We start from the raw sequence: 27664 nt of genomic DNA, 5'->3' as shown, positions 1-27664 counted from the left end.
GCTAAAGAGCACCTCTTGGACTCTTAAGTGTGGGTTGACAGCACCAAGAGGCACAACTAACATGATCTTCATAGTTTGCCAGCTGGAGGAAAAATGCTGGGAACAACATAACCCTCTCCATATGGCCTTCTTTGACCTCATGAAAGCCTTCAACTCTGTCAACCAAGAAGCACATTTATTCACCTCAATAAAGTAAAAAAAATGGACTTGGCATATGCACAGCTAGCCTTTCTAATTGCTCAGTACACTGGCTACAACTGCATATTCAAGGCCATTTTCAAAACCAGTAAATTAGAGGGGAAAGACCTTAATTTTAATGTTACCAACTTTTCAAAATTAAAATTGAAGCCAGACTGCAAACATTAAAACCTGATGTTCTTACACACACGCTGCTCAAAGACTATTTTAATAACTTCTTTATCTATAAGCCAATAGTTTAGACACTTAAATATTACAGTTTGTTTCTATGTTGACAGGTTGTACCTTTTGGTATATAGTAAATGTAATTACTGATAACTTGATGGCACTATTTAGTTAAGAAGAAAAGATGGAAATAATCATTAAGCTGAGTTGTTTCCTGAATACACACCATCTGTCACACTAAATTTCCTTTTTGGATCTTACTAGCCACCTGCAAAACATGAACTACCTAACATCATATTACAGCTTCAAAATATTCAATAGGGAAGAGCCAAGCCCCTTTATGTAGACAAAATAAGCTTAGAGAGATTTTTTTTTTTTCCTAGTGGGTGGCAAATGGACACAGCTTGAGGAGGAATTTTTAAATTTAAAATGGTATATTTAATCTGTTATAACTTCATCAGTGTGGTGTTCAAGTTTATGCAGAGAATTATGGTGCACCAGTTTTGTCTGATGCAAGATTCGACCGCCTCAGATTAAGGTGGAACTCAGAGTCATAGTTAAGTCTTCCATTTTGTCTCCGGGAAGATGACAACTGCTCCTCGTGGAGACTTGCTTAGTTGTAGAATTCTAAGAACATGGATTTGTAACTACTGTAGTTTATTAGAACAATCAAATGAGTTCTGACTTATGAAATTCTAGGTCAGAAAATGTCAAAGTCCTGTATGTACACTTGGACATTATACTTCACTCTGGCCTTAGAAAAGGGCAGCAGACTATATGACAAGACCCGTGACCATTTGAACAGCTTCCATATATGCAGTCAAACTTGTTCAGTTACATCCAGTGATTGCAGCAATCACTAGACAATTTCTGCACTAAAGGCAAGGCATATGGAAGGTGATTCCATCACCATCTGTCACCCATTTCCTGATCCTCTCTGGATAGGGTGGAATATAAATCTAAATTACAATAACACCACGGACAAAGGGCCATCAAATAGACTCCAAACAGGAGAACTATCTGGTAACAGACCTGAAGAGTGCAAAAGAGATAGTTTACCAGGATAAGTAGGGGCTGTAACATGGCATGATGCAGGAAAAATTACAAGTTTTCCCTGTTTTGCTTATACTGATGCCTTACTAATTTGATGAAAGTACTGCAGCAGAGGTAGGTCTAACAAACAGGCTGGAGCCCAGAAAAGGAGCATTAAATCACCACTGCTTAAAGCAGTATTAATTTGTGTGTCTTTTGTGTACTGAGAGATTGCAAAATGCAAACATCAGCACTAGATCAGCTGCTGGTTTGGATCAGCTTTGGTTTGGATTCCAACCAAATGTGGCAGATTTGGCTGGGATCCAAGCCAAAGCTGAACTGAAAGGTGAGGGGAGTGGGAAGCTGGAGGGAGTGCACTGTACAACTGAGATTTGCAGGCTAGAGTAGCAGCTGGGGAGCAGCTCTGATACCACATCACACATCTCACCCCCCAGAAAACTTTCCAGACCCCAAGTCTAGTTATTTGCACTAGTGTTTTGCCTACAATTTGGACAATTGGGAGGAAATGAATGGAATCAATATACTTAGAGAAGATAAAACCAATAAATACTAGCATTTATGAGAGCAACCTACCCTCTTAATGGAGAGGACTAACTATTGTAGAGAAGAAAGCAACAGGCCAGTTCCATTTTGATGCCAAGTGTAAAAAAAATGCCTTTTATTCACTTTTACTTAATTATGTATACAAAACTTTTACCCATCACCAAGGGCCCAATAACAGTCTAGAAGAATACTAACAGGTATGAATATATTCTGACTAAAATCGGTGAGAAACTCTGAATATATCTAACACTGTCATTTCAACACCTTTCCAAGTGTAACCTCCACAACAACAGGAGGATGGAAAATGGCATTTAAAAATACACTTACCTACTTTCTAGGAAGTCCATAAATAGGAATGCGACTACAGTTTTGCTAAGGATTCCCACTTCCCATTCTCCCTCAAAACACTCTTTAATATTACTGATGTGTTGCAAAATACAAAATTGGTTAAACAACATACAATTTCACATCTTAAAATCAGAAGTGAATCAGTCTCACAGCTTGACAGTAGGCTCAGTGTCAGGTGCTGTAATCTCAGAGTTTGCTTGTAGCTTTCACGATGGAACCCACATGTTTCCATGAGTATCTGGTGCTTTGGTGTAGGGGATATTCCAAATCCATGGGTGGTCTACAAAACAGAAACAAAAAATATGGACATGGGTGAAATCCTAACCCCTTACTTGAAATCAAGGGTGAAACTGCCACTGATTTGATTGTAGTTGTTATTTCAATCCAACTCTTAAATTCAGTTGTTTGAGAAAATTTACTGAGGTCTTGCTAAGTGTGAGATTCCAAGACAGGTATTTTAAAGAGGCTCTGCTTTTTCCATATGGCTGTCCTTTTCAATGCAAATATTACAACCTGATGTTCTTACACACACTGATGAAAAGTACGTCAGAGAGAGCTTATAAAAATTTGAATGCAGCAGAGCTTACTTTTGTCCATAGGTTGTAAAATTATAGACAGCAGACATTTTGATTCAATAGCAACATAAAGGAGGATTTCAGCCTAGGGATACTTTAGTTATTTACATGGGCAGTAGTGACTTTTTCACAGGAAAGGTGTTTTCAGGTGAGGAGAGGCCCTCAGTTACAGGAACACCACCCTAGAGAGAGAGGAGCAAATGTGTAGGTTCGATATGTTTCACCCTTCCTTCCCACCTTGCAAAAAATCTCCAGCAGACACTCAAGGACTGGGGATAAAGTATAAATATGGGGTGTGGATAGAGAAAGGTAAAGTCAGGAAGTTGCCATAATGATGCGCATGATACTGGTCACCAGAAATGAGACCGGGAGTTAATACTGCTTCAAGAAACACTGAATTCTGTGAATTCCCTCCTACAGTTCTCATTCATGCATTCAGTTTATACACTGCTGTTCCCAGGAAGGCTCAGAATGGATTACAAATAAAGACAAACCTACTCTCAAGGTATGAAACAGCAGACTTCCCAGAACTTTAAAACTCTTTACCATACCCCACCCCACCCACTCCCAGTTCTCAGGGATGGCTCTTAATGGAAACATCCCTGCCTCTGTAAGTGTGTTTCAAAGTGGGAAAGGAGAAGGTGAGAAGTGCTGAACCACAACAGCTCCAGAGAGCAATGGATTTTTGTGGGCATCTCAAGACTTCTCAAGAAAGAGCTGTGTTCATCTCAGGATACCAGCTGATTTAAGAAATCAAACTATTGGTTCAGGTCCTCTAGGCATCTCCTAATGGAATGAGGAAAGAATGCCTTGAGGTGAACCTCAGAGTTACTTGCCTCATAAATGATACCTCTGTGTAAAGTGGCCTGCCTCAGTTTCCTCAATTGTAAAATGAGATCCTGAGTTCTTTTTTTTTCTTTTTTCTTTTTCTTTCTTTTTTTTTTTTTTTTTTTTTTACAGGAAGGCAAGGATTTTTTGTGATATCTTTGATTGGACCATCTGTCTAGTTGGAAGAGATGTTGAACAAAGTTTCGGATATGAAGTGTCCTTTACAGGTCCTTTTACAGAAAGGCATTCAGATTAATTACTTAACGTTCTTGCATCTTCCCAAACACTAAGTAAGCATGTTAGCTATTGCATATATGTATAAATACTATGCAGCAGAAAAAATTTCTCCAGTCCTAGAGGAAAAGCAGCGACTGTTTAGCTTTTAGTCTGTGCAATATGATTTGTATTATATGATAATGATACAGAGCACTTCTATATCAAAACAACAAGGGCTGGCTTTTCTGGTAGCTGTATATTTAAAGCAGTGCAGTAACTTGCAATGCTGTGCTAGGTAAAGATGATCTAGACAGACAAGTAGGATGGCTTTTAATCACTGAGTTGCGTCACTTGATTGTCTAGTTATTACTATATGTGTTTTAATTTTGTGGGATTTAGCTAAGATTCTCTTCAAATGTAAAATGTAAAATAGTAGAATAAGAGAAGAACAGCAGGGGAGGGTAATTAATGTATACGTTATACAACAGAGCACTATGTTCTGAGACAGGTGCCAAGGCAATTAAAAATGCTTTTGTTGCCCCCACTATTGAGTTAAGTGTGAATCTCTGGAGGAGGACTATAGTCCCATATTTTACAGTGCAAAGATATACAGGGGAAGAGAGAAGGGGATTTGGGGGAAAAACCTGAAATGTAAATATATTCTTATTCACATTGCACAGGGTGGTGTTAGAGGTTATTTTCAAATAGTCAGAAAGGCATTTAAAACAAGCATTCACACATTGGAGGGTGTTATCCCATTTTAAGTACCCTCTAAACTTTTTAAAGACAAGTTAATTAAAACGATGTTTGTCTTTGTTCCATCTTACCAGGTCATTCCAGGGTATTTTTAGTTAGTTCCAGGGAGTAAAATGCTTAATTTGCAGTCCTTCAGCATCCCAGGATGCACAGCTCCCAGCCCCATTACCCATCTCCCTGCCCATCCCCAAGAGTAGCTGCACTGAGTGGCTTAAGTACAGCAACACCATTGGGGGAAACATGGTTCTGACTCCATGGTCTTGCTGCCCAGTGGCTCTTTGCTCAGTGCAGAACTCACAGGACTTAAAAATTCAGAGCTACCACGCAGCCAGGGGAGGCATGCTGCCCTCAGCTCCCTTGTCTCACCATGCAGCAGCTCTGTGTTGAGAATGGAGCTGCTGTGCAGCAAGACCAGGGAACCTGGGGAAGTGGTCTTCCCTGGGATCCCGTCATAAGTGCCTGGTGCCTCCTGAATCTGGGGGGCATCTGCAGAAGATGCCAACCCTGTCACAGGGGGCACCAGGCCTACCAACAGCATCAGTGTTGGCACATGCTCTGTGCATCCCCTACCAGTCGCCTATACATCTCAGAATTAACACGGTGGCTCCATATTGAGAACAAAGCCACTGAGGATTAGTTCCCGGCAGCTCTGCTCTGAGCATGGAGCCACCATGTGGCAAGACCAGAGAGCCTGGGAAAGCATTCTTCCCTGGACTCCAGGGTCTCACTGAAATTAATGCAGTGGCTCAATGCTGTGAGTGGAGCCACCAAGGATTAACCCCCAACAAGTCCACTCTCAGTACAGAGCTGCCAGGTTATCCAGTGTAATCCAGTGGTTCTCAACCAGGGTGACATGGCGCCCTGAGGTGCCTTGAGATCCCTTCAAGGGTACCACACAATGTTAACACTTAAGTTTACACCCATGACTCACAATATAAACCTAGAGATTTCAAATAAGAATCCACATTAAAAATATTCTTCTCTGTTGGCATCTTTCTGAGTTCTTTGCAACAGAAGAATTGCTCTATTAGTTTTCTATCATACAAAAAAAATGAATGAAGACTAAGCTGGCATTCACTGAGAGGTGCCTCAAGTCTATCAAGGGGTGTCTTGAGTCTGTTGAGGGGTGCCTCAAGTAATATCTTGTCACAGGTATTTACACACATCCAGTTCACTGGAGTTAGATAGGGAGAGAGAAGCAGTTGCTGGGCAGGTATGGTTGGATACTGCCCAGACAGATAGTGAACACCTACCAAAGCCATGCTTAGCTCTTATGTAGAACTTGTCATCCATGTATTTCAAAGCACTTTGCAAAGGAAGTTCAAAATTGTCTCTTGTGTTGGGAAACAGTCTGAGAGGCTTCCCAACCCCACACAGCAACCTAGCAGAACTCAGCTGTCCTGACTGATGGATCAGAGCATAAGCTAGACAACATTGTTTCTTGCCCGTTTCATCCCTGTCATTACATGAGCAATATCAAGGATGTGATGACAGCAAGGAGATCTCTTTCATTCCCTTCAGACCACAGCTGAGGCACACGAGTGAAAGTTGCCCTGTGGCCTATGCTATATCTACTGTGTGAACTTAATTCTCTAGGGCATCTTTAATTTCATCAGTACTAAAATCAACCAGAGACAAAGCAGTCTCCTTGCTGAGTCTCCATCTCCACCTCCAAGCTACCTGCCATCCTTTCCCCCACAAATCCAGAGGATCAAAGCTCTTTGAACCTGAACTCTGAAGATACTTCCATATGGATCCAAACCTTGTGGCTCAGCATAGGCCAGACTCAATGCCTGCTGAAGTAGCTAGCAATCTTTTCATCCGGTTTTATGTGAATCAATCTGTTCTTGACCTAGAAAGTTTTGATTTGAACCCTGGAGTCAGATCTCAGAAAAGAGCATATCACACAAGCCTGAGCACCAGAAAACTCAAAGTTTGCACTTTATTCATTTTCACAGAATAAATGCCTTTTTCTTTTTTCATATGAACTGTACTATGTGAGGGCAGGAAGTGGACCAGGAAAAGGAGATTTCCAGCCCTGGCCCCTTCCAGTAAAATGGTTATTTGAACATTTGCTAAATTCCTAGATACAGTTATCTTTTGAGGAGCTTTTGCCAATTGTATGTGGTAGGATAATTTTCAAAAATAAAATCAATGAAAGTTGGGTACCAAACTCCCAGTGCACCGCTGAAACCTCCCTGGAGAATTCCTCATTCAGTTGAAAGCTAAACAGAGACATTACCAGTGATCCATAAAAAAAAAAAAAAAAAGAGAGAGAGAGAGACAGAGAGACAATGAACCCTTCTAGTCGATCCTGGATGCTCATATCCACTATAACAAAGTTCTGCCTGAAAGTCATGCATACTTTCTGAATCTGATATCAGAAATAAGATAACTGTTCCATATGCTGCCTTCCATCAGCCTTACTATGTAACAAATGTGTTTCACCACACTGTCTCTCTTCATATAATACTTCAATAGTTATCATAGTACCGTGCATAGTAAAAATGAGTCTCAACTAAATTTTGGGGGAGGGACAATTGGGGCCTAAAACATAAATTAAGGTCCTCCATCAACAAGCTCTAATGAGCAGTCCCTAGCTCTGGTCATTCAGATTCATCGTGAGATTCTGCAGAACGTTGAGTATTACTTGTTTCTCGGAAGACATCTCTCAAAGAAGGCTGACACTGATGAAGAAATCCTACATTGCCTCTAATGTGCAAGTGCAGCATTCAAACACCAGAGGAAACAGGTGTTTGAAGACTGAGACATCAGATCCCAAACCAAGCTCGTGGTTTATTAAGCAGCTATTGTATGGAGCTGAGATGTGGACAATGTACAGGAGACACCTCAAACTGTTGGAGAAGTACCATCAATGATGGCTGTGGAAGAATGTTTGAATCCAGTGGGAAGACAGATGCACCAATGTTAGCGTCCTTTCACAAGCAAACACAAGCATCAAGGTGATGATCATCAATTTCGCTGGGCCACCCACCTCATCTGGATGTCTGACTCCAGACTCCCAGAGCAAGTTTTATTCTCCCAGCTCAGTCAAGGTGTATGTTCAAGACAAGGGCAGAGGAAGCACTTCAAGGATGTCCTCAAGGCCAACTTGAAAAAAATGCAACAATGATGTCAACTCATGGTAGACTCTCTCCCAGGACTGCCACAAATGAAGAAAGCTAGGGAGTGTTACCTGTGGCTCCAAAACCTCCCCTACACTGCAGCCCATGCCTCACAGATAGCATCCACATGATGTTCATAACACACACCATGACTGGTACTCCAAGGTCTCACAGGGACACTCCCTCCCTCTCTGGAACAACAGGTCATTGTGCTTAACCTCTAGGTCTTTCTTTCGACCCATACTTGGCCTCCTTGTGGTGGAGGAGTTACTGGGGTCAGGACTTGTCCCTAACTCTCTGGCTGAGCACCCCCACTCGGCCTCTGGCCACAAAAATACTTTGGCCTCTTCCCCACACATGGGGTTCCCCCTATGCCTATTCTTGGGTCTCTATGACCCACCCCACCCTGAGGTCTTCTCATCATCCTCATACTCAGCTACTCATGGGGCTGGCCCTTGCACTGCCCTTCACGCCTACTCCCACTTTAGCCCTACTCAGCCCCCCTCATACACAGCCCTTCAGGCCTACTCCCATTCAATCCTACTCTGTGTGGGGCCACCTACATCCCTGCCCTCTTAGGGTCTTCACAACTGCCCTCTCTAGGGCCACACAACTACCCCCCCCAACCAAGGCCCTCCAGGGTCTTCCTCCCGTGAGGACTCAGGTGGCCATAGCTGTGCCTGGCCCCACTTCTCCTGGGGTCTTCCACCCCCTAGGGCTCAGGTGGCCACAGCTGTGCCTGACCCTCATACCCACCAAATTGTGGGGGCTATGGGTTAAGGCACCCCAACCCACATTTCACTGGGGTGGTAACTGGCCTGGCATTTCCTGGGGGCTCCTGCCCCACCAGGACATCCTTCCCTGGCAGGATGAAGTTTTAGGCAATGCCCAGGACCAAGAGTATCCTGCTCTTACCTTCTGATGTTCCTGCTGCAGCTCAGCCAGGCGATGTTTCCACCTGGGCTGGCAGCAGCAAACTGCAGCCTTTATATCCCTTGTTCTCAAAATGGCTGCTGCCATCAGGCACCTGTTAGCTGTCTGCCTTTGCCCTTAAAGGGGAAGGCACCCAAAGGTGCACTGCCACAGATTGAATCAAGAATCCAGAGCCCCCCACCCCACATAGAAACACTTGCCTGAGTTGCAGCAGTCTGTCAGTCCCACAACGGCTTTGTCAGCCATCTTTGGACCCACAGATAAAAGAATCATGGAAGACAATGATCATCGATTGCAAGGGACTGCCACAGAGTCAACTTATTAATTGCATAATAATTCTAATGTAAACAACCAATAATTATATCTAAATGTGATATTAAATGTGGTTATCCACTTGTTGCCGTGAAATACCATGGCAAGAGCAAGAGACTCAATAGCTCCTTGATGCATTAGGCCAATGATTCCCAGACTTATGAAAGTTCCCCCCCTTTTCAGAAGTATGAAGGAACTTTGCCCTCCCATAAAACATCCTCTTGTCTTAATGTACACATCTTAAACACCTTTCCAGCCAATTGGTTATACATATCTCACTACATGGTTTGTCACACACACACTTTACTGGAATTGCTGATATAGATTGTGTGGCTGATGCTACTCGATGAGCAGTGAAATAGCGAAATTAATACTTAAACTATCACTGACATTCAAGTCAAGTGTCACGGTTCTTACTGGAGCTGTTCCTGCCTCATAGCTCTTGTTTAAGGTCCTCTGCAATGTCAGACAGAGGGTACTGTATCAACTACACTTAAGCATTCAAACTGGAAATTTCTCACAACCCAAGAGCATGTTTATCTGTTCATTTCATTTTAATTGAAAGCTGGGACTCTACAGAACAATACAGAAATTTGTCCAAGTGCCCTTTGCTTATCATTCTGCGAGTATCCCCCATGCTTTGAGAAACATTGAGTTACAGCACGAGATAATGTGAACTATGGTATTATTTGGTTCTTATTGTTTTGCTAATACGATACATAGTATAATAATATGTCAAAAGTCTGCAATGAAAACTTTTAGAAACCTCATGTTCTCATGAAGCTTGGCATATGGGGGTATAGTATGTACAGCCAGAAAGAAAAAAGCAAAACAGAACTCAATACAGTGGGAATTTACTTCAGGAAGAATAAAGCACAAGCTACAATTACTGTTCTCTCCATAATTCTCTTCCCATATTACTTGCACCTTGTATTTTAAAACTACAAGTGATCAAATATTGAGCAAGCCAAAAACAACATTTGTGTTTATTTCCTGTCAATTTACAATCATGTTATCAGAGACTGAACATTCAAACACTCCTTCACAAGATGTTTGATAAAAGGAAGAGTTTGTTTGTTAACAACCTGAGCTGATGAAATTTCTCTCATACCCATCTGTACACCCTAACTCACAAGAAGAGTGTTTCTTTTTGAAAAGCAAAAGCTGAATGGAGTGGCTTCACCCATCATGTTTGGAACACCCAATGTCTTTGAATTTGCAATCCTGTTTAGGTCTCTTGAACCTTTTCTCCTTCCAAGGTTGAAATAGTGAATTCTAAACAGTTTGCAGTTCGTTATGCTTTGTTTTTGGCCAAGGCAAATAAATAAAGACATGAAGAAAGAGGATTACTGTTTTCTGAAATTATACAGATCACCTGGAACTTTTCTGGTGTGCCATAATGTTCTGGATCAAAGTTTACCTTCAGCATATTATGGTGCGACAGTGGACTGCATTGCTGTTATCAAAGTTGCATTTACATGGCATTATAGGTACACAGTGAGAAAGTTTCTAACCCTTCCAGCTGAAATGTGCAACAACTTTAAAATAATATTGCTTAAATTTTCATTAAACTACCTTACACAATTTATGAATGGCTTGTCATTTTCCTGTTGATTCAATTATTAATCTTAAACTGTTTTCCTATTTTTCCCCATTAGGAAGGAATTAAGCAACTCCAGTCTTTGAGCTTGTGTCCTGAATCAAGTATTACATTTCCCTCAGTACTTTGCAATACAGTTATTGGAAGCACTAAAAATATTTTTTACAATGCCACATATTTTCATATTCTCATGATATGACCAACTACTTGTAAATTTTATCAGAATGTAACAGTAATGTTTAGTGCATTAGCTGGACTGTGAAATGCATTTTAAAATGTTCCACTTGTTTTATAATGAAACAATGATGAACCAGTCAGCAGAATCACTGGCTGGTATCTCCCATTTGGTTATTAATCCAAACAATATGCTTAGCCCTATAATTATAACTTGTAGTATTCTAATATAATAAAAGTCTTTGTCTGTCTGTCTGTAATGCTTCTGCCCAACTGCGCATGCACTGATTGGCTGTTTGGGCCGGGTGGCCGGGGGCGGGGCCAGCCAAGTTCAAATGGGAGCTTCTGGGCTCGCGCCGCTGCCTCTTGCAGCGGCTCCCCTCCCCTCCCCTCCACAGAAGGGGAAAAAAAAGTGCCACGAGCACTCTTTACAAGCGGCGGAGCCAGCTGAGGAAAGGTGGGAGTCGCTCCATTGGCCCCACCTCCTCCTCCAGCCCCCAGTGCGGTGGCTCCCCCAGCCCCACCTCCACAGAGGCTCTTTTTAACAGTGTCCCCACTCTTTTTCAGCCCTCTAATCATGGTCCGAGCGGTTTTTATTTAAAATCTGCCCTAGTGTCCAGGATTTCCCTTTGCTCCGGGGGTGGGAGGCAGCAGGGAGCGCACACAGACTTGCCTGCAGCCATGTGGTGCTGCCTGCTGCCTCCAATCACCTTCCCCTCTCACCCCTGGAGCACAACAAAATCTCAGACATTTGGGCAGGGTGGGGGGAGCAGGGGCTGCAGCTGCAACAGGGCAGGGGGGAGGGGAAGTTTGCCTGCTCTCCAGTGGGGGGGAGGGTGTGTGTGTGGGGGGGTGGAGCCTGGAGGGCAGCAGGGAGCCACTGCCTGAGGAAGGGGGAAAGGAGCAGGGAAGGGAGAGGGGGCCGTGGCCAGGCTGTCCGCAGGGCACTGCAGCACTATCCCAGGGCGGAAGCGCCAAAAGCCTCCCCTCCTCTGTGCTGGGGCCAGACACACTCTGCCGCTACCTGTACGAATCAGAGCCATCAGGCTCTGGCCCAGGCGGGACAGGGACAGCTGGGGTCCCTCCTGCAGGGCTGGAGGGGGCAGGGGGCTGCAGGTTGGGAGTGAGGGGCACTGGGGTAAAGGCGGGGGACTTTGAGTTGGGACTGCGGGCTGTGGGTCAGAAGTGAGAGGCACCAGCAGGCATGGGGGGGTTGGTTGCTGTGGGTCAGGAGTGAGGGACACCATCAGGGCCCAGGGGAACAGCGTAAGCAGGGTACTGCAGTTTGGTGAGTGAAGGGCACTGGCAGGGCTGGGGTCAGCTGGTTAGGAGTAAGGGGCAGCAGCAGGGCTGGGGGGCCTGTGGCTTGCCAGTGAGGGGCACCAGGGTAGAGGCAGGCAACTGTGGGTTGGAAATGGGAGTCACTGTCTGTGGGTCGGGGTGAGGGGCACTAGCAGGGATGGGGGGGCGGGCTGCAGGTCAGGGGTGAGGAGCACCATCGTGGCCCAGGGGTGCAGGGCACTGCAGTTTGGTGAGTGAAGTGCACTGGCAGGGCTGGAGTCAGGGGGTTGGGAGTAAGGAACAGCTCCAGAACCGGGGGGGGCTGTGGCTTGCCAGTGAGGGGCAACAGAATGGGCAGGGGCAGGGCCACCCTTCGGGGCCAGCCATGTAAACACTTCTTTGAAATCTGTCATTCATGATGGGCAATTGGCTAGTAAATTCAATATAGTGATACTTTTTTTAAAAACAAAACTTATGCTTTGTATTTATACCTTACAAGCCATTCTTTGAGCAAGAGACTGGTCTGAAGTTACCATCTTCTGCTTAGGAAGCGTGACAGGGAGTCCTCTCATTTCACACTGCTTTAAAGTACTTCTTTATTTTTTGTCTGCTTTTACGTGACACTCCTACCTGGGTAAATTAATATGGTCTTAAACAAATTCTGCTGGCACCAACTATACTTGTTGAGCTGCTCCTACATAAAATGTTTCCCAGTCTTTCTGCAACTTTACCAGCACAGACTAGAACCATGTATTCCACCCTAGTTCTGCAGGTGCTATATTACCAAAGCAACGAGAAAAAAAAAGTAAGAAAGAGAAAGAGGCATTATATAAAAAGAGATGCAAGGTGAAAAAATGAAAACGGATAATGAATAGGGAAAGCAGGAAAGGAAATGGAAGCTTCCTCCATTGATTGTCACATTAATATATCATCACTTGCCGCTTAGGTGAGAGGTTACTCATTAGTAGGAAAGAAAGCTTTTCAGCTTGTAAACAGTTAGAAGTGTGCAGCTTAGGCACAGGAGGTTCCATACCATAATCAACTAACAACAATTTACTTTCTTTTCAGCACCTGTATTCCTAGTCAAGTTTGAAGCTACTGGTCACAGCTCATAACAAGAAGCATCAATAACAGACTTTCATCCTTTATAGCCTAGTCTGTACTGGTAGTCACAAAAAGATTAAGCGAAATGACCAGGATAAAACACAAAGCTTGTGGCTGTGGCAAGAACATGACTGCGATTCTTCTCTCACTGGCATTACTGAAAGTGGAGTAGGCCCATTGGCCTTATCCTGGATAAAGTTAGCGTATAAGAAAATTAAGCCTTAAATCTCTTGAATCCAGCAGAGTGTCTTAATTGTTTGAAAGAGACTAACCAGTACTTGGGAAAGAGGAAGATTATCAGAGAGTAAGCATGAAATGTGATGCACAATATTGAAGAAAGCTCTATTACTACTCATTTGTAAGAGTCTTATGAGAATCAAACTTCAAGAATCTAACCAACAGAATAGAAAATTAATATTTTAATGTACAGTTAAATATATAGTCTACTGTTTGTTTATGCATCTTCTAAATCAGGGGCAGGCAAAACATGGCTTGCAAGCTGCATCCGGCCCCCAGGCAATTTGATCCAGCCTGCAGGGCCCCTCATTCTGCAAGCTGGTGCCTCCATGCAGGAGGTGCGGCTCTGGTTGCTAAGCAACCCTCCCCACCCTGGCCTGACCTGGCCCCACCCCTGAACCAGGGGAGAGCCTGGTAGAGCTTGTGCCTGGCCACCATGCCCTGGCTGTTCTCAGCCTCCCTGCCTGCGAGAGTGGGAATTCAGGTATCGCCCCACCAGGCTGGGGCCAGGCACTCCTGCAGGGAGAAAGGGGTGGGAGTGTGGGGAACTATCTGCTATACGGTTGGGTGAGGCTGGCCCTGCATGCTGCCACCATGTGCAGCTGGGGACTGGGGTGGGGTGGGAAGCTGCATGCTATGGGGCCACCACATGCAGCTTCAGGGTCTTGCACACTCTAGGGACTCCACAGACCCCCCCCCCCGGCTTGCTCACCCCCCCACCATACCCCAACACACATCCACACTCTCCCACAGCCCCCCCACACTATAACCCCAGTTCCCACACACCCTCCCAACCCCCCACACACTCCACCCCTAAACACACCACACCCTCCCACAGGCCCCACACACACTTCCACCACAATACACCCACACACACCCTCCCATACACCCCCACCCCAACTACATACCCTGCACAAACACCCCTCCATACCCACCTCCTCCCCCCACACTGCATCACACACAACATACAAGAGCAAGACTGTATTTTGAGCTATTCACCTCTAGACACACTATGCAAACTCACATAAATCAGAACAAAAATATTTTTAAATGAAATTAAAAAAAAGTTATAGAAGATGTTTTATTCTCTTTTTTTTTAGATTTGATTTGTTTCTTTTCTTGTTTCAAGATGGAACCCCTCCCCACCCCCCAAAGGAGTACTTCCAAGGCAAGGGGAGGGACTTCTGGTGGTGAAGGCCACGGGTTAAGGCCAAGACTTCTGATTCCAAGATAGTAACTAGGGTGTGTGGCACCTGTCAGGGGGCAGAGCTATCTCTGCAGCCCTCAACAGCTCACCAAAACTCATTAAGCAGCCCTCCAGCCAAAATACAGCCTAAGTAATTGCCCACCCTTGTTCTAAATTGAGTTGGAACAGACCATTTTTAATTTTACTTCCAGTGAAATCTTTGCCCATGTTAAAGCTCTATTTGTTTTAAATGCTTGACTCTCTACAAGGTACTATCAGGTAGAATTTAGTAAGCATATACTGCAATAAATAGAGCACCGATAGAGATTTTTTGGGCAGATACCAATAGTTGATTTTTAAGGAGGCATATCAGCTGATACTGATCTGATTTCAGATGCACAGCCTGGCAGCTTGAAAAGCTGGTAAGACTGTTGTGGTGGAAAAGGAGGGGGAAGGGGTATGGGGAGGGCATATTGAGGCCCCCATGGTGAGGGAGGGAGTGGGGTTGTGATTGCATGCAGCCCAGGAAGGTAAATGGAGGGAGATGTGCTCCTGGATCTGTGCATGGGCAGGGGTGGGCTGGGCTGGGCTGGGCTGTGCTCGGGGTGGGTAGTGGCAGTGCCCCCAACTCCCCTCCCAGCGCAGTTGCCCGCCCCAGCCCGCAGTGGCCTGCCCTGCCCCGCATGCAGATCCAGGGGCACAAGCCTCCCATGCCCTCCTGGGGAGCACATAGTGGTGAGAACTGACTCTTCCATCCCATGCCCCCCAAACAAGCCGCAGCTGCATCCTGCACCCCACCCCAGCTGAGCAGCATCTGCCACAGCCCCACTTCCTCCCTTACTGTGGGGGCCTCAACCTGCCCCCCTGATGTCCTCTCTCTCCCCTCCACCCCTTTCCCCACAGACTTACCAGCTAGATACAGCTCTCCAAGCTACTGGGCTGTGCACTTCCCCACCGATGTGCTATGCTGCAGCTGTGCGCATGCACAGGGCATTTATCAGCCGAATTATCAGCCACATCAGGCAGAAATAGCTGATTTTCAATACAGTAAATTTTCTTTATATCAGTACCAACCTGATATCAGACCAACATATTCGTGCACCTCTAGCGATAAAAGTGTTCTTTTGTTGTTTGGACACTTTGAAAATGCTGGGGCCATTAATAAAATACATGAGTTATTTTTAGAAACTAATACTTGCATAGTTCGTTTGTCATCTCCAAGTTGTTAAGCACTAACTGATGTGTACTGTGAGTTCTTGGTTTGTAAACTCTACACACAGGTGTTGGAAGGTCAGGGCTAACAGGACTTAGTCCCTCCCAAATGCAGGGCAGCGGTGGCAGCAGGTAGGGCTACAGGGCAGCTTGGGTGTGGGGTCCAGGTGGCTCCACTGGGGAGGAGAAACAGCCAGAGCCTTCAGTAGTCTGGCAGCATGCAAAGCACTGCCCACCACAGCAGGTAAGTCTGTTGTGGAGAAGTGGCATGGGGGGTGCAGATCGAGGTCCCCGTGGTGAGGGAGGGAGTGGGGCAGAGGCAGGGACAGGGGACACTCAGAGCCTGGGCAGCTCACCCAGGAGCATAGAGGGGGCTCCCACCATTGTGCGCACCCCGGAGGAAGCCCAGGAGGCATGCGCACCTCAGATCTGCATGCAGGGTGGAGGCGGGCTGCCACTGCAGGCTGGACTCTGCTCCCCGCTGCCACTACCCCGGAGCAGTGTGACACCATGTGCCTGCTATGTGCAGGGCACAGAGTCCAGCCCACAGTGGCATTCTGCCTCCACCCCATGCACAGATACAGGGGGTATAGTACACACGTGCGCACAGCAGCAGGAGCCTCCCCTGCACTCCTGGATGAGCTGCCTGGGCTCTGAGCATCCCACAACCTGCCCCAACCTCAGCCCCAGCCCCAGGGCCCCATTCACTCCAGCCCCTGCCTCTGCTCCGCTCCCTCCCTCCCTCACCTGTGGGGGGAGGGGAGAGGGAGTGGATGCACATGCAAGCATTCTCAGCCCCCCCAAATAATATTTTCTCCCTCCACCTATGACTCCATATTTAACGTATTTTGCACAGGTGCCCAACAACCAGCTTTATATTTATCAGTGCAATCTGTTATTGGCAAAGGGTCTTTAGTGATCCTAACTATTAAAAAAGCTACTCATCTCCAAAGCACCTTTAGTGATCCTAATGGTTACAGAAAGCTACTCATCGCCAAAGCTACTTATCTCAAAACAAATTATAAATAATCACATGCAATTTGCAAGTTAGCTACTAAAACAGGATGAAATATCAATATACCCACTTTACAGAGTAAATCAGGGTTTTGCAGATCAAATACCACACTTGGATTGTACAATTTATGGCCTGAATTGGTTCCCTTTGAAGAGAATGGAGCTTTTTCATTCACATCAATGTAAACAAGTACTATGTCCCACTGTCAACTTGTTAGAAATATTATTAAAAATGCATTATCAATAGTGTTGTTAGAACAGCACAGCTGCTAGCTCTCCTTGTCTCCTTGGTGGAAGAAGGGGGGCTGGAGATTGAAGAAAAAAAAAAAAAGCTACTAAGGGCTCTTTGTACTAAGGTATCACTCTCTCTTTGTTCTGCAAATTTACTATCTCTTTGTTACACTAAATCACACTTCCTTTCATGCCCCCTACATTTCTCAGGGTAGATAAGAATAATTGCAATCTTGGCCTTGGGTCTGAACTTTTTGTAACCTAAAGTACTTTCTGAGCAAGCGCAATCAGCTAATACATATAAGCCTACCCGCCCCGCATACTTAAGTAGTTAATTATAATACACATGCGATGTATGACGTGACGTCATTTCATATATGTTTGTATGAACCGGAAATGAGTTGTAAGAGTTCCTGCTTCTGTACACATGCTCAGGAGAGAGGGGATAAAAGCCTGCTGAGAAGTGTTCCCCGCGGGCAGAGGGTTTGATCTTTTGTCTCTCTCTCTGACCCTATTTGCAAATATATACCTTTTGTATTGCTAATGGAGTGTGTCTGTGACTGAGAGTTTTTTGCCTCCTGAGAAACGAACCATAGCAAATTTTTGCAACAAACTTCTCAGGGAGGGAAAAAGTGTCCTCTACAATGTTTTGTATACCACTCAGCATATTCCTAATGCTTATGAAAGAAATGCTATGAACCAGTTCTCTAATGGTGTTAGGACACCTGGATGTCCCTATCAAACTCTATGGTTAAAAGTAGACATCACCAAATGAAGTGGATCAGCTTCATTGGGCAAAAGACACATCAACCATTGATCTTGCAGGACAAGTGACATGTTCTTCAGAGGATTTGAGGGGCCTGCTCCTGTGCACCCCAGGAATTCCCATGTAGGATCACACCCTTCAAATCCTGAGAGTGTCTGTTTGACTTTCCCCTCCCCTCTTAGAGTCACACCCCAGGGAATCTCGGAGTATGTCTCTGTAAGAGGGGAAACCTCGACTTTCCCACTTGCAGACAGACCCTGGGGAATCTCACGGCATGTTTCCGCAAGCAGGAAACCTGCAGCTTAAAGAGACAAGCTGCAAGATTCTCCAAAGTACATCTCTGTAAGACAGAAAAGCAAAGCAAGCGCACACAGGGCTGGAGGGGTCTAATCCTGCATTAGAATTCCCAGGTTATGCAGGATCGGGTCCCCTCAAGTCCCTAAAGCAGCTGTCTGGGACAACTGATAAGTATAAGCAGCTCCAGGCTACCTGGGCTCTCCCACCACAAAGCAAACAGATATCTGCTGCTAAAAAGTAACAAATTAATTCCACCTCTACATCAGCCACAAATATGGGGCACTTATTGCACAAGGGGAGTAGATATCTGTTTGCTTGGACTCTGTGTGGCCATAAAAACTTTTAGGGCAGTACAAAGGCAATGAAAGGTGAAGTCTGTTTCTACTGTTGGTGTCACTGGGCATAACCCTAGGTAACTCAGAGGAATGGAAGACCACAAGTGTTGATGAAGCCCCTCTGCTCTAGGCCCAGGCAAGCCAGGGCCCCCCCCGAACCTTTGTAACTCTTTCTTTGAACTTTTTGTAACCTCCTGTAATACTGGAAAACAGGATGAGTAGCAGGCAAGCTGAAACTCCCTAAAAACTGTTATCTGTGGAATGCAAGAACACCGCTCAGAGAGAGAAGGGAGGAGGGAAAGGGAAGATGGGGGGGGACAGCTAGTGGAAAACTACTGCAGAAAGTAACCAAAGTATAAATATACACTGTTGCAGGGCTAGGGGCGCAGGATTTGAGACCATACAGTCTCCCTGTGCCTTTTACTTGAGCTCAAATAAACTCTGTCTACTTCTCCCCCCAGTGTGTTTATTGGCGTGACGCACACCAGGCAACGAACCCAATTGTTGCCTCCCTCGGGCACCTTGTGCCGGTAACAGTTTTTGGCACCCAACGTGGGGCTCGAGGCTAATATTTCATCTTGCCCGGATCCCTCCTGGGGTCGACGACTTGCGGCAACAACCGACGCCCAGCGCGCACCGGTGGTTTCATCGGGGGCCTCGGCAGAGAGACGTGGTTTGACCGACCCCGGAGGGCACAACGGTGCAACGCGCTCAAATAGTGGAGAAGCGATCGTGGGCAACGGTGTGGAGCCGGTCCCTCGGACAAGGTAGGATAAACTCAGCAGTCTGAGCATTGCCCGTTAAGACCTGGGGATGCCCAGTGTCTCCCTGTAGGACCTAAGGACGCCCAGCGTCTCCCTGGAGTATGGGGCAGGGACAGAGTATGGTTGGCAGGGCACGGTGTACACCCTTAGAATGCATTCTGACTAATTGGAAACCATTTAAGTCAGATCTAATGACTAAAAATAATCTTAAAAGGTTCTGTACAGTGGAATGGCCTCACTATCAACTGGAGGATCAGGAAAGGTGGCCTCTGGAAGGGTCAATTAACTATAATACAATCCTCCAATTACTCCTGTTTTGTCAGCAGACGGGTAAGTGGAATAAACATTTGTATGCGCAATTGTTTATAGCTTTACGAAATAAGACAGATATTTTGCAGAAGTAATTTGACTCCGACAGGATCAGTAGTTGTCAGTGTTGAGTCTCAGCATTCCCCCCCCAACCACTGTAATGCTAGAGTCAGTGTTCCCTTCAGCTTTAACACCTCCACCATATAAAGATCAGATGCCCCCGGTTCCAGAGATTCCTCCCTCAGTGGGATTTTATCCTTTACTTACTGAAACTGTAATAGCCCACCCTGGGGCAGATGGGCATGCAGCCCAGACCATGCAAGTATACACCCATGTACCTTTTAATCCGGTGGACCTGGCGGCTTTTAAGGCACAGGCTGGAGAATTTTCAACTAACCCGAGTAAGTTTATCTCTGTCTTTGAGGGATGTTTAGCTAGTCACAAGCCTGATTGGGACAATTGTAATATCCTTATGCGAACCTTATTATCTGAAGTAGAGTGAAATCAAGTTATTTCCAAAGCAAGGGAGGAAGCACAGCGGAGGCATGAAAGGAATCCCGTCAATGTTCCTGGTCCGGCAGATGTGGTTCCCCTAGCAGACCCTAGATGAGACCCTAACAACCCTGTGGATCATACCCGTCTTACCTCTTACAAAAAAAGGAAGACTTAATAGGTATGTCTGTAGCACAAATCCTGGAAACTGCAAACAGAGCGTACACCCTCAGAAAGGAAAAAAAAAGAAAAGAGACAAGTTAGAATGCTAGTAGCAGCAGTACAGGCTGGAGTCAGAGAAAGGCCACAAGATGGTGGGAGAGGCAAAAGTATAAGGGATCGTGGGCGCGGGCCCCCTGGCCCACAAGAAAGACGCCTGGGACAGAACCAGTGTGCCTTATGCCGGCAAGAGGGACACTGGAAGAATGAATGCCCAGAGAAAGGGAGAGACTGTACTCCTGTAATGGCAGCGGAAGGACAGGAGTAGGGGTGTCAGGAGAAACAGACCACCCCACCCCCGGAACCCCGAGTAAAAATGCAGGTGGGGAATTCAGAAATTGATTTTTTGGTAGACTCCAGGGCAGCACGGACCACTGTAAATCAACCTCTTCAACTTCCCGCAGCAGACTCTCTCACCGTGATAAGTGCCACGGAAAAAAAAGACTCAGTGCCCAGTGTATGCTCCTGCAGAATGTGCTCTGAAAAACCGGGCTCTCTCTCACAAATTAGTCTACCTTCCAGATTGCCCAACACCCCTGCTAGGACGAGATCTGCTCTGTCAATTAGGTGCATCACTGCATTTTACCCAGGATGAAATAACTCTCACATTGCCCCCTGAAAATGCATGGATAATGACCCTCGTGATTGAACCCTCGGCTATGAACGCCCCCCCCCGGAGTGGAACCAGTGGGGAGACCAGGTATACCCTTTGGTGTGGGCAAGGGGGGTCCCCAGAAAGGCTACACATCAAACCCCCATTAATTTCCAACTACTGCCGGGAAAAGGTCCGGTATGAATCAAGCAGTACCCAATCAAAAAGGAACCCAGAGAGGGACTGCAGGAGACTATAGACCGTTTCCTAAAGTACGGCGTACTGCGAGAGTGTCAGTCAGCCTGGAACACTCCTATCTTGCCTGTACTAAAGCCTGATGGCACATATCGACTGGTGCAGGACCTAAGGGCAGTTAACAAACCGGTTAAAACTATTCATCCCCTCGTCCCAAACCCGTATACCTTGCTGGCCTCCATAGGGGGGCAGTATACTCATTTCTCAGTTCTTGATTTGAAAGACGCTTTCTTTACGACACCCCGTCTCAGGAGATATTCTCCTTTGAATGGGAGGACAGAAAAGGGTTAAAAAACAACTTTGTTGGACAGTATTAGCCCAGGGATTTAAAAACTCTCCCACCCTTTTTGGCCAGTCCTTAGCTAAAGACTTGGAGAAGTGAAATAATAAGCATGAAGTTCTCTTGTTACAATACGTAGATGATTTATTAATTGCCGCTGTAAATTTAAACTCTTGCCTTAACGCCACTGTAAGTCTCCTGAACTTTATTGGACTTCGAAAATATCGGGTGGCTTGAAATAAAGCTCAAATTACCCTCCCCGAAGTACGATACCTGGGATTTCACATAAGACAGGGGGAGCGCCAGCTTTCAAGTGAGCGAAAGCAGGCTGTATGCCAGGTTCCCACCCCAAGCAACTGTAAGCGGCTCAGGGCGTTTCTCGGCATGGCAGGTTTTTACAGAATATGGATCCCGTTGCTTATTTCTCCAAACAGCTTAATCCAGTTGCCAAGGGATGGCCAGCGTGTTTACAAGCAGCTGCGGCAACTGCCCTAGTACTTGAGGAAGCTGAAAAGTTAACGCTGGGAGGAGTCGTGCAGGTGTATACCCCTCATATGGTCCAGGCTCTGCTAGACGCGAAGGGGGGTCTCTGGCTCACCCAGGCTCAGGTGGCTCGATACCAGGCTAAGCTGTTGGAGAACCCTAAAGTAACTCTGCAAACCTGCCCCTCCCTCAACCCGGCTACTCTCTTACCTGAAACGGAAAAACAAGAGCATGATTGTTTAGACATCATAGATGCACAGTACTCCAGCCGTGCAGACCTACAGGATAGACCACTTCTGAATGCTGATTGTGAATGGTACACTGATGGCAGTAGCATTGTTGTAGAAGGGCAAAGGAAGACAGGTTATGCTGTTGTGACCCTCTATGATGTTGTTGAGGCTAAGGGTTTGCCCGCCGGAACATCTGCTCAACTTGCTGAACTGGTGGCCCTGACCCGGACGCTAGAACTGTCAAAAGGGAAACGGGTCAACATCTATACCGACTCTAGGTATGCTTTTAAAGTACTGCATGCCCATGCTGACCTATGAAAACAAAGGGGACTGCTGACAGCCCAAGGCTCCCCAGTGAAGTATAGACCCCAAATTCTCTGACTCCTGGAAGCTGTTCAACTTCCCTCGGCAGTGGCAGTAATGCACTGTAAGGCTCATCAGAAAGGATCAAGACGTAGCCGGGGTAACGCCCGGGCGGACAGAGAAGCTAAAAATGCTGCCACCCTGAGGACACCGAGACCTGCTGACACCCATATGCATGCCCTCATTCCATCAGTGGGGGAGCTCCCGGATCCCCAGTACTCGTACAAATCAAACCCTCAAGCATCACCTATCAAAGATCTGCCAAGAAGCCTCTCTGCAATGGCTCAATACTTTGCCCCTTGCTCTGCTTTGCATCCGTGCCCCCTCCCCAAGGGAAGATTAGGGCTTAGCCCCTTTAAGATTATGTTTGGAAAGGCATGGCCTATGAACGGGACGCCGGTTCTAGCAGGGGAGTGAGAAATAAAATGTAATATTTTGTCACGGTATATGTGCTCTCTGTCTGCTGTTCTTTCTTCTCTCCATAGGTACACTAAAGACTTGCAGCCTCTTCCGATGGATGCTCCAGTCCACTCGTTACAGCCGGGGGATTCCGTGCTTGTTCGTACCTGGAAGGATGAGCCCCTCCAAGAGAAGTGAAAAGGACCTCACACTGTCCTACTAGTTTCCCACACAGCGGCAAAGGTCGACGGAAACAAGAACTGGATTCATCACGAGACAGATTTGGCATAATCTTTCTCCCGTCGTATGGAGTGGGCTGGTTAGCCAAGCTGTATCGTCAACTTTCTGCGTTTCTTACAAAATTTGCCAATGACACTTTAGCTATTGAAAAGAGCCTTAACTCCGAGATTTATCAACTTCGTTTATTATCACTTCAAAACTGTCAGGCTCTAGATTATGTTTTAGCATCTCAGAGAGGGGTATGTGCTCTAATTGGGAACAAATGTTGTACTTATATTCCAGAAAATTCCCAAGATATTAACAAACACATTTTGTCGGCCGAACAGGCTTTTAAGCAGTGGAAAAGTCAGGAACGTAAACCCACTGTTTTCAATTCCCTCTGGAGCTAGTTGCCCAAACTTGGAGGCCTAGGGACAGGCATCCTTCACCTCCTGGTCACCGGTGTTGTGTTGTGTTTAATTACCCTCCTCATATTTGCGTGCTGTAATGACCTCCTGTGCAAAGTCTGTGTACCCCCCTCCCCAAGCGCTTCATTATAACCCTGCATTGAAGATCCCAGTTCCCAAACACTTAATCGTCTTTTATCTTCAGAATATGAGAAAACTCAGCCAAAACTTTGTTGAGTATTCTCAAAGGGGGGAGTTGTTGGTGTCACTGGGCATAACCCTAGGTAACTCAGAGAAATGGAAGACCACGAGTGTCGATGAAGCCCCTCTGCTGTAGGCCCAGGCAAGCCAGGGCCCCCCCCCCCCGAACCTTTGTAACCCTTTCTTTGAACTTTTTGTAACCTCCTGTAATACTGGAAAACAGGATGAGTAGCAGGCAAGCTGAAACTCCCTAAAAACTGTTATCTGTGGAATGCAAGAACACCGCTCAGAGAGAGAAGGGAGGAGGGAAAGGGAAGATGGGGGGGGGACAGCTAGTGGAAAACTACTGCAGAAAGTAACCAAAGTATAAATATACACTGTTGCAGGGCTAGGGGCGCAGGATTTGAGACCATACAGTCTCCCTGTGCCTTTTACTTGAGCTCAAATAAACTCTGTCTACTTCTCCCCCCAGTGTGTTTATTGGCGCGACGCACACCGGGCAACGAACCCAACTGTTGCCTCCCTCAGGCACCTTGTGCCGGCAACACTACCCCATGGGCTCAAAGTGAGACAAGAAGCACTTAATGTGCAAAACCACATGTAACACTTACAAAGGAGGTTATTACAAGATAGAAGCGACTCTTTCCTACTCCTCGTTGTTTAAATTTCAATTCATTAATAGAAGATTTCAATCTAACTATGCTATTGTGAAGAGACAATTAGCTAATTACTGCAAATTCATCATTCATAATAGCTTTTAAATTTAAACTTTCAGTGTGAAATCCTTTAATGAACTGGAATAACCAGCTTCTGACTAGCAACTTTTATCTGTGATCCTGCATGCTGGAAAAAGGAACAAGAGGACAGAAAAAAATATAATTTAATCATTAAAGATCAGGATTATAACATCATCTCTCTGCCTGGCAATACCGATTCTTTTGGATTAGTGAAGTCCTCTGAAAAGCAAGATACAATTTGGCCAAAATTTACAAGCTCAGACTTCTTTATCACCAGAGAAATTCTTAACCAGCTTAAAGTTGGCAGAGCAGATACCTCTGCCAAGTACCTTTCTTCAGCCAATGACAGGAGAGAGACATGGTAGGGGCAGGTAAGTGGCATGCTGTAATTGCACTCCCCTTCGTTAATTCTTTACTGCATTAACTATCATAATTTACAGTGCCATGGCAGTTTGAGAAAAAGGGAGCTACAAATGCTGTCCTTATAGTTTTCCTCCTTCCTTCTCGTCTCTCTTTTCCTTGATATAGTAGAAAATGTGGACATAAGACTTAGAGCAACAACACAGAGATTTTCTTTTAGCGGAATTGGAGGACTACTAATCTCTTCTTTCAAGTACTAATGGGGAAAAAAAGCCAAAACCATCTCAGGCCTTTAAACAGATGATTCTACTTAGAGATTAAAAAAAAAAAAAGAACACAAGTATATAAAAGCAAACATCCTAAAATAATCTCTGTTTTGCCCAGGCACTTGCACTAAGTGCTAAAAGCCAAGGGAAATTTAGAGTGGAAATAGGCTCTTGTTGAATGACATTCAATCAGAAGTAGCCATAGTTCAGGCCAAGTTTCTAAGAACCAACTATGTAACAGATATCACAGTTCACAGGGGAAAGGTTGATCTGTTCTTTGTTGTAATGATGCTGCAACGGAATACTGAATACAACAAACAGGACCCTTTGGTAAGAATATAATGGTTGTTGTGAAATTAATTCTAGTTTTCCATTCTATTTTGGAATTAACGGTTGTCAAAGGCTGCATATGTAATGAACTGCCTGGCCTATTGCTCATTTTTCACAGTACTGTACTTAAGCTTATATTAAATCAAATTTCAATCCCATTTGCTATTAGTCTTTGATCAAATCTCTTCTAGCTAGCAAGTCAGGTAGTTTTACCCTGCTAAAAAAATAATTCGTGGAAGTAATAGTGTGGCCATTATGCATTTAGAAACATCCCATGGAGTCAATGGAATAATTCAGGAGGAAAAAGGAACAGGTGAAGTTAGCAGAGATGACCAAAAGTAGCCTAAGACAACCAATGCAAAGGTTTCAGCACAGTTCAATGAGTGTGGTCCAATCTTCCCATGACATTCTCCACCCCTAGTCTTCCAACCAGACAATTTCAGACCTTCATATGCCATGTGTGCAACAGGTAAAAGAAACTGAACTGGACCAAACTCTTTAGTCACAAAACCCAGCAAATTCTGCTGAACTTTATCACTGTTTCTGTCAATTATATGGCTCCCTTTTAATTGGTTTCCTACAATATCAGAATATTCTAGATTTTATTACTTTCTCTGGAAATTAATAAAAATATTTTAAGTGCCTGCCTTGTAGGTTAGGACTTGTACTGGAAGACAGATGCACAAGAGTTCATACAAGGGCCATGCAGCCTCACTACAGCAGCTCTGCTGGCACTTGCCTTGGCAGGTACTAACTGGTAAGGGGGACACTGCTGGCAGCAGGAAGCATAAGGAAATATGCATACGCCTTCTGACAGTTTTCCTGTGGCAGCAGAAGGTTTCTGTTCCTCCCAGAGCAGGCAATGCTCTGCAGGCAGAATGAAAGGGGGCTATTAATACAAATATATCCTCACATTTGCCTGCAGCACTGAAGTTCTCCTGGCAAAACTAAGCAATGCAGACCAGACCTAGGCCCCAAGAGAAATAATTATTCATTACTGTGCCACCTCATCCCATCACTTCTTCAACAGCCCTGGAGAAGAACAAAAAGAACAGATTTTGCAGCATACTTAGAAGGTGAATTCCCCTGAGATCTGGCAGCCTACATCAGACAGCTAGTTCCAAAACACTGGCCTTCTCACCAGCAATGCAGCAGCAGCTCCTTCTGGTTTACAATGAAGAAACTCCAGCTCTAACACTTCTGCTGATCGACTGTGGCAATAGATTACGAGGAGAGAAGATTTTTCAGTAACTAGGTCCCAAACTAATTAAGGATTTAAAGCCGAGTCAAAACCTTGCAGTCCAGTCAAACTACTGCCTGCCAGGGCAGATCTCAGGGCACCGATCTAGTGGATTCTCACTGCGCAGCTCCACTGAATTAAGCAGACTGCAGCATTATGCACTACCTTGAGCTCCCAAATGGAGCAAGGCAGAATGCACTGCAGGAGTCCAATCTCTGGATAACAAAAGAGGGGATAATTGTGATCAAGGGCCTGCACTGGAGAGAAGAGATATTTACCTTTCCAAGTGGAGAGGGAGAGATAGTGCTGTGCTCCTGGCGCATCTGCTAACAACTTGGTCACCCAGGATATAACCATCCTAGCCTCACACACCTGTTTCACATATGGCAACTGCATCCTTCTTATCAACGGCAACATTGCCTTCTCCAAGTCTTCCAAATCCCTTACACAATTCACATTCATCTTCCCAGTATACTTTTTTTGAATCGCCTGCTCAGTGAGCTAATCAATTCTAACACCATTGTTTGGTGGCAATTTCAAGCATTCAAAAATCAATTTATCTTGCTTATTTTCTCAGCCAATGCAAATGAACATAAAATATTCCCAAACAGTCTCCCAGAGCTCCAGCCACAACTTGAAGCTGTTCCACTATTACGAACTGCAGTGACACACAGGTGAACATAACGCCCTGCCACCTTCCCTGTGGGGGAAGCCTCTCCAGAACAGTTGGCAGACAGGGTACAATTTACAATCCTCAGCACCAGTTCTGCAAAACCTTATTACACTGTAGACAGCACAAAAGACATCAGCCTAAAATGCTGACTGAAAGCTAGAAGAAAGCAGCAGAAGTACTTTAAATCTGTTATATTTATACAGAAAAATAATCATTTATAATTATGGTACCAGTGTCATCTTGAGCCCATTAGCACGTTTCAGTGAATAAATCAACATCTCAAGCTATGATTATTTAGTGAGGATGGGATAATCCATCTCTGTAGGAGGAAGAATAACAATGCAAATAATAGGAAG

The 27664-nt window shown here is 45.3% G+C and overlaps 1 protein-coding gene across 5 annotated transcripts in view; it reads right to left on the bottom strand.

Annotated features, from left to right (window-relative positions):
* Positions 1-2050: 2050 nt before the first annotated feature.
* TDP1 (tyrosyl-DNA phosphodiesterase 1) overlaps positions 2051-27664 on the bottom strand; it is a 150506-nt gene continuing 124892 nt past the window's right edge. For 4 of the 5 annotated variants that reach the window (XM_090033878.1, XM_090033877.1, XM_090033876.1 and 1 more), the window contains one exon: positions 2051-2587. In XM_090033878.1, coding sequence (XP_089890004.1) covers positions 2321-2587 — 267 coding nt within the window. In that variant the 3' untranslated portion in view covers positions 2051-2320. The remainder of the gene's footprint in view (positions 2588-27664) is intronic. The other variant, XM_090033879.1, reaches the window with a different exon arrangement.

The sequence above is a fragment of the Crocodylus siamensis genome, chromosome 2 (assembly GCF_052110815.1).
Source record: "Crocodylus siamensis isolate JL-2025a chromosome 2, ASM5211081v1, whole genome shotgun sequence".
Taxonomy (NCBI): domain Eukaryota; kingdom Metazoa; phylum Chordata; order Crocodylia; family Crocodylidae; genus Crocodylus; species Crocodylus siamensis.
This window is presented reverse-complemented; position numbering and strand designations above follow the sequence as displayed.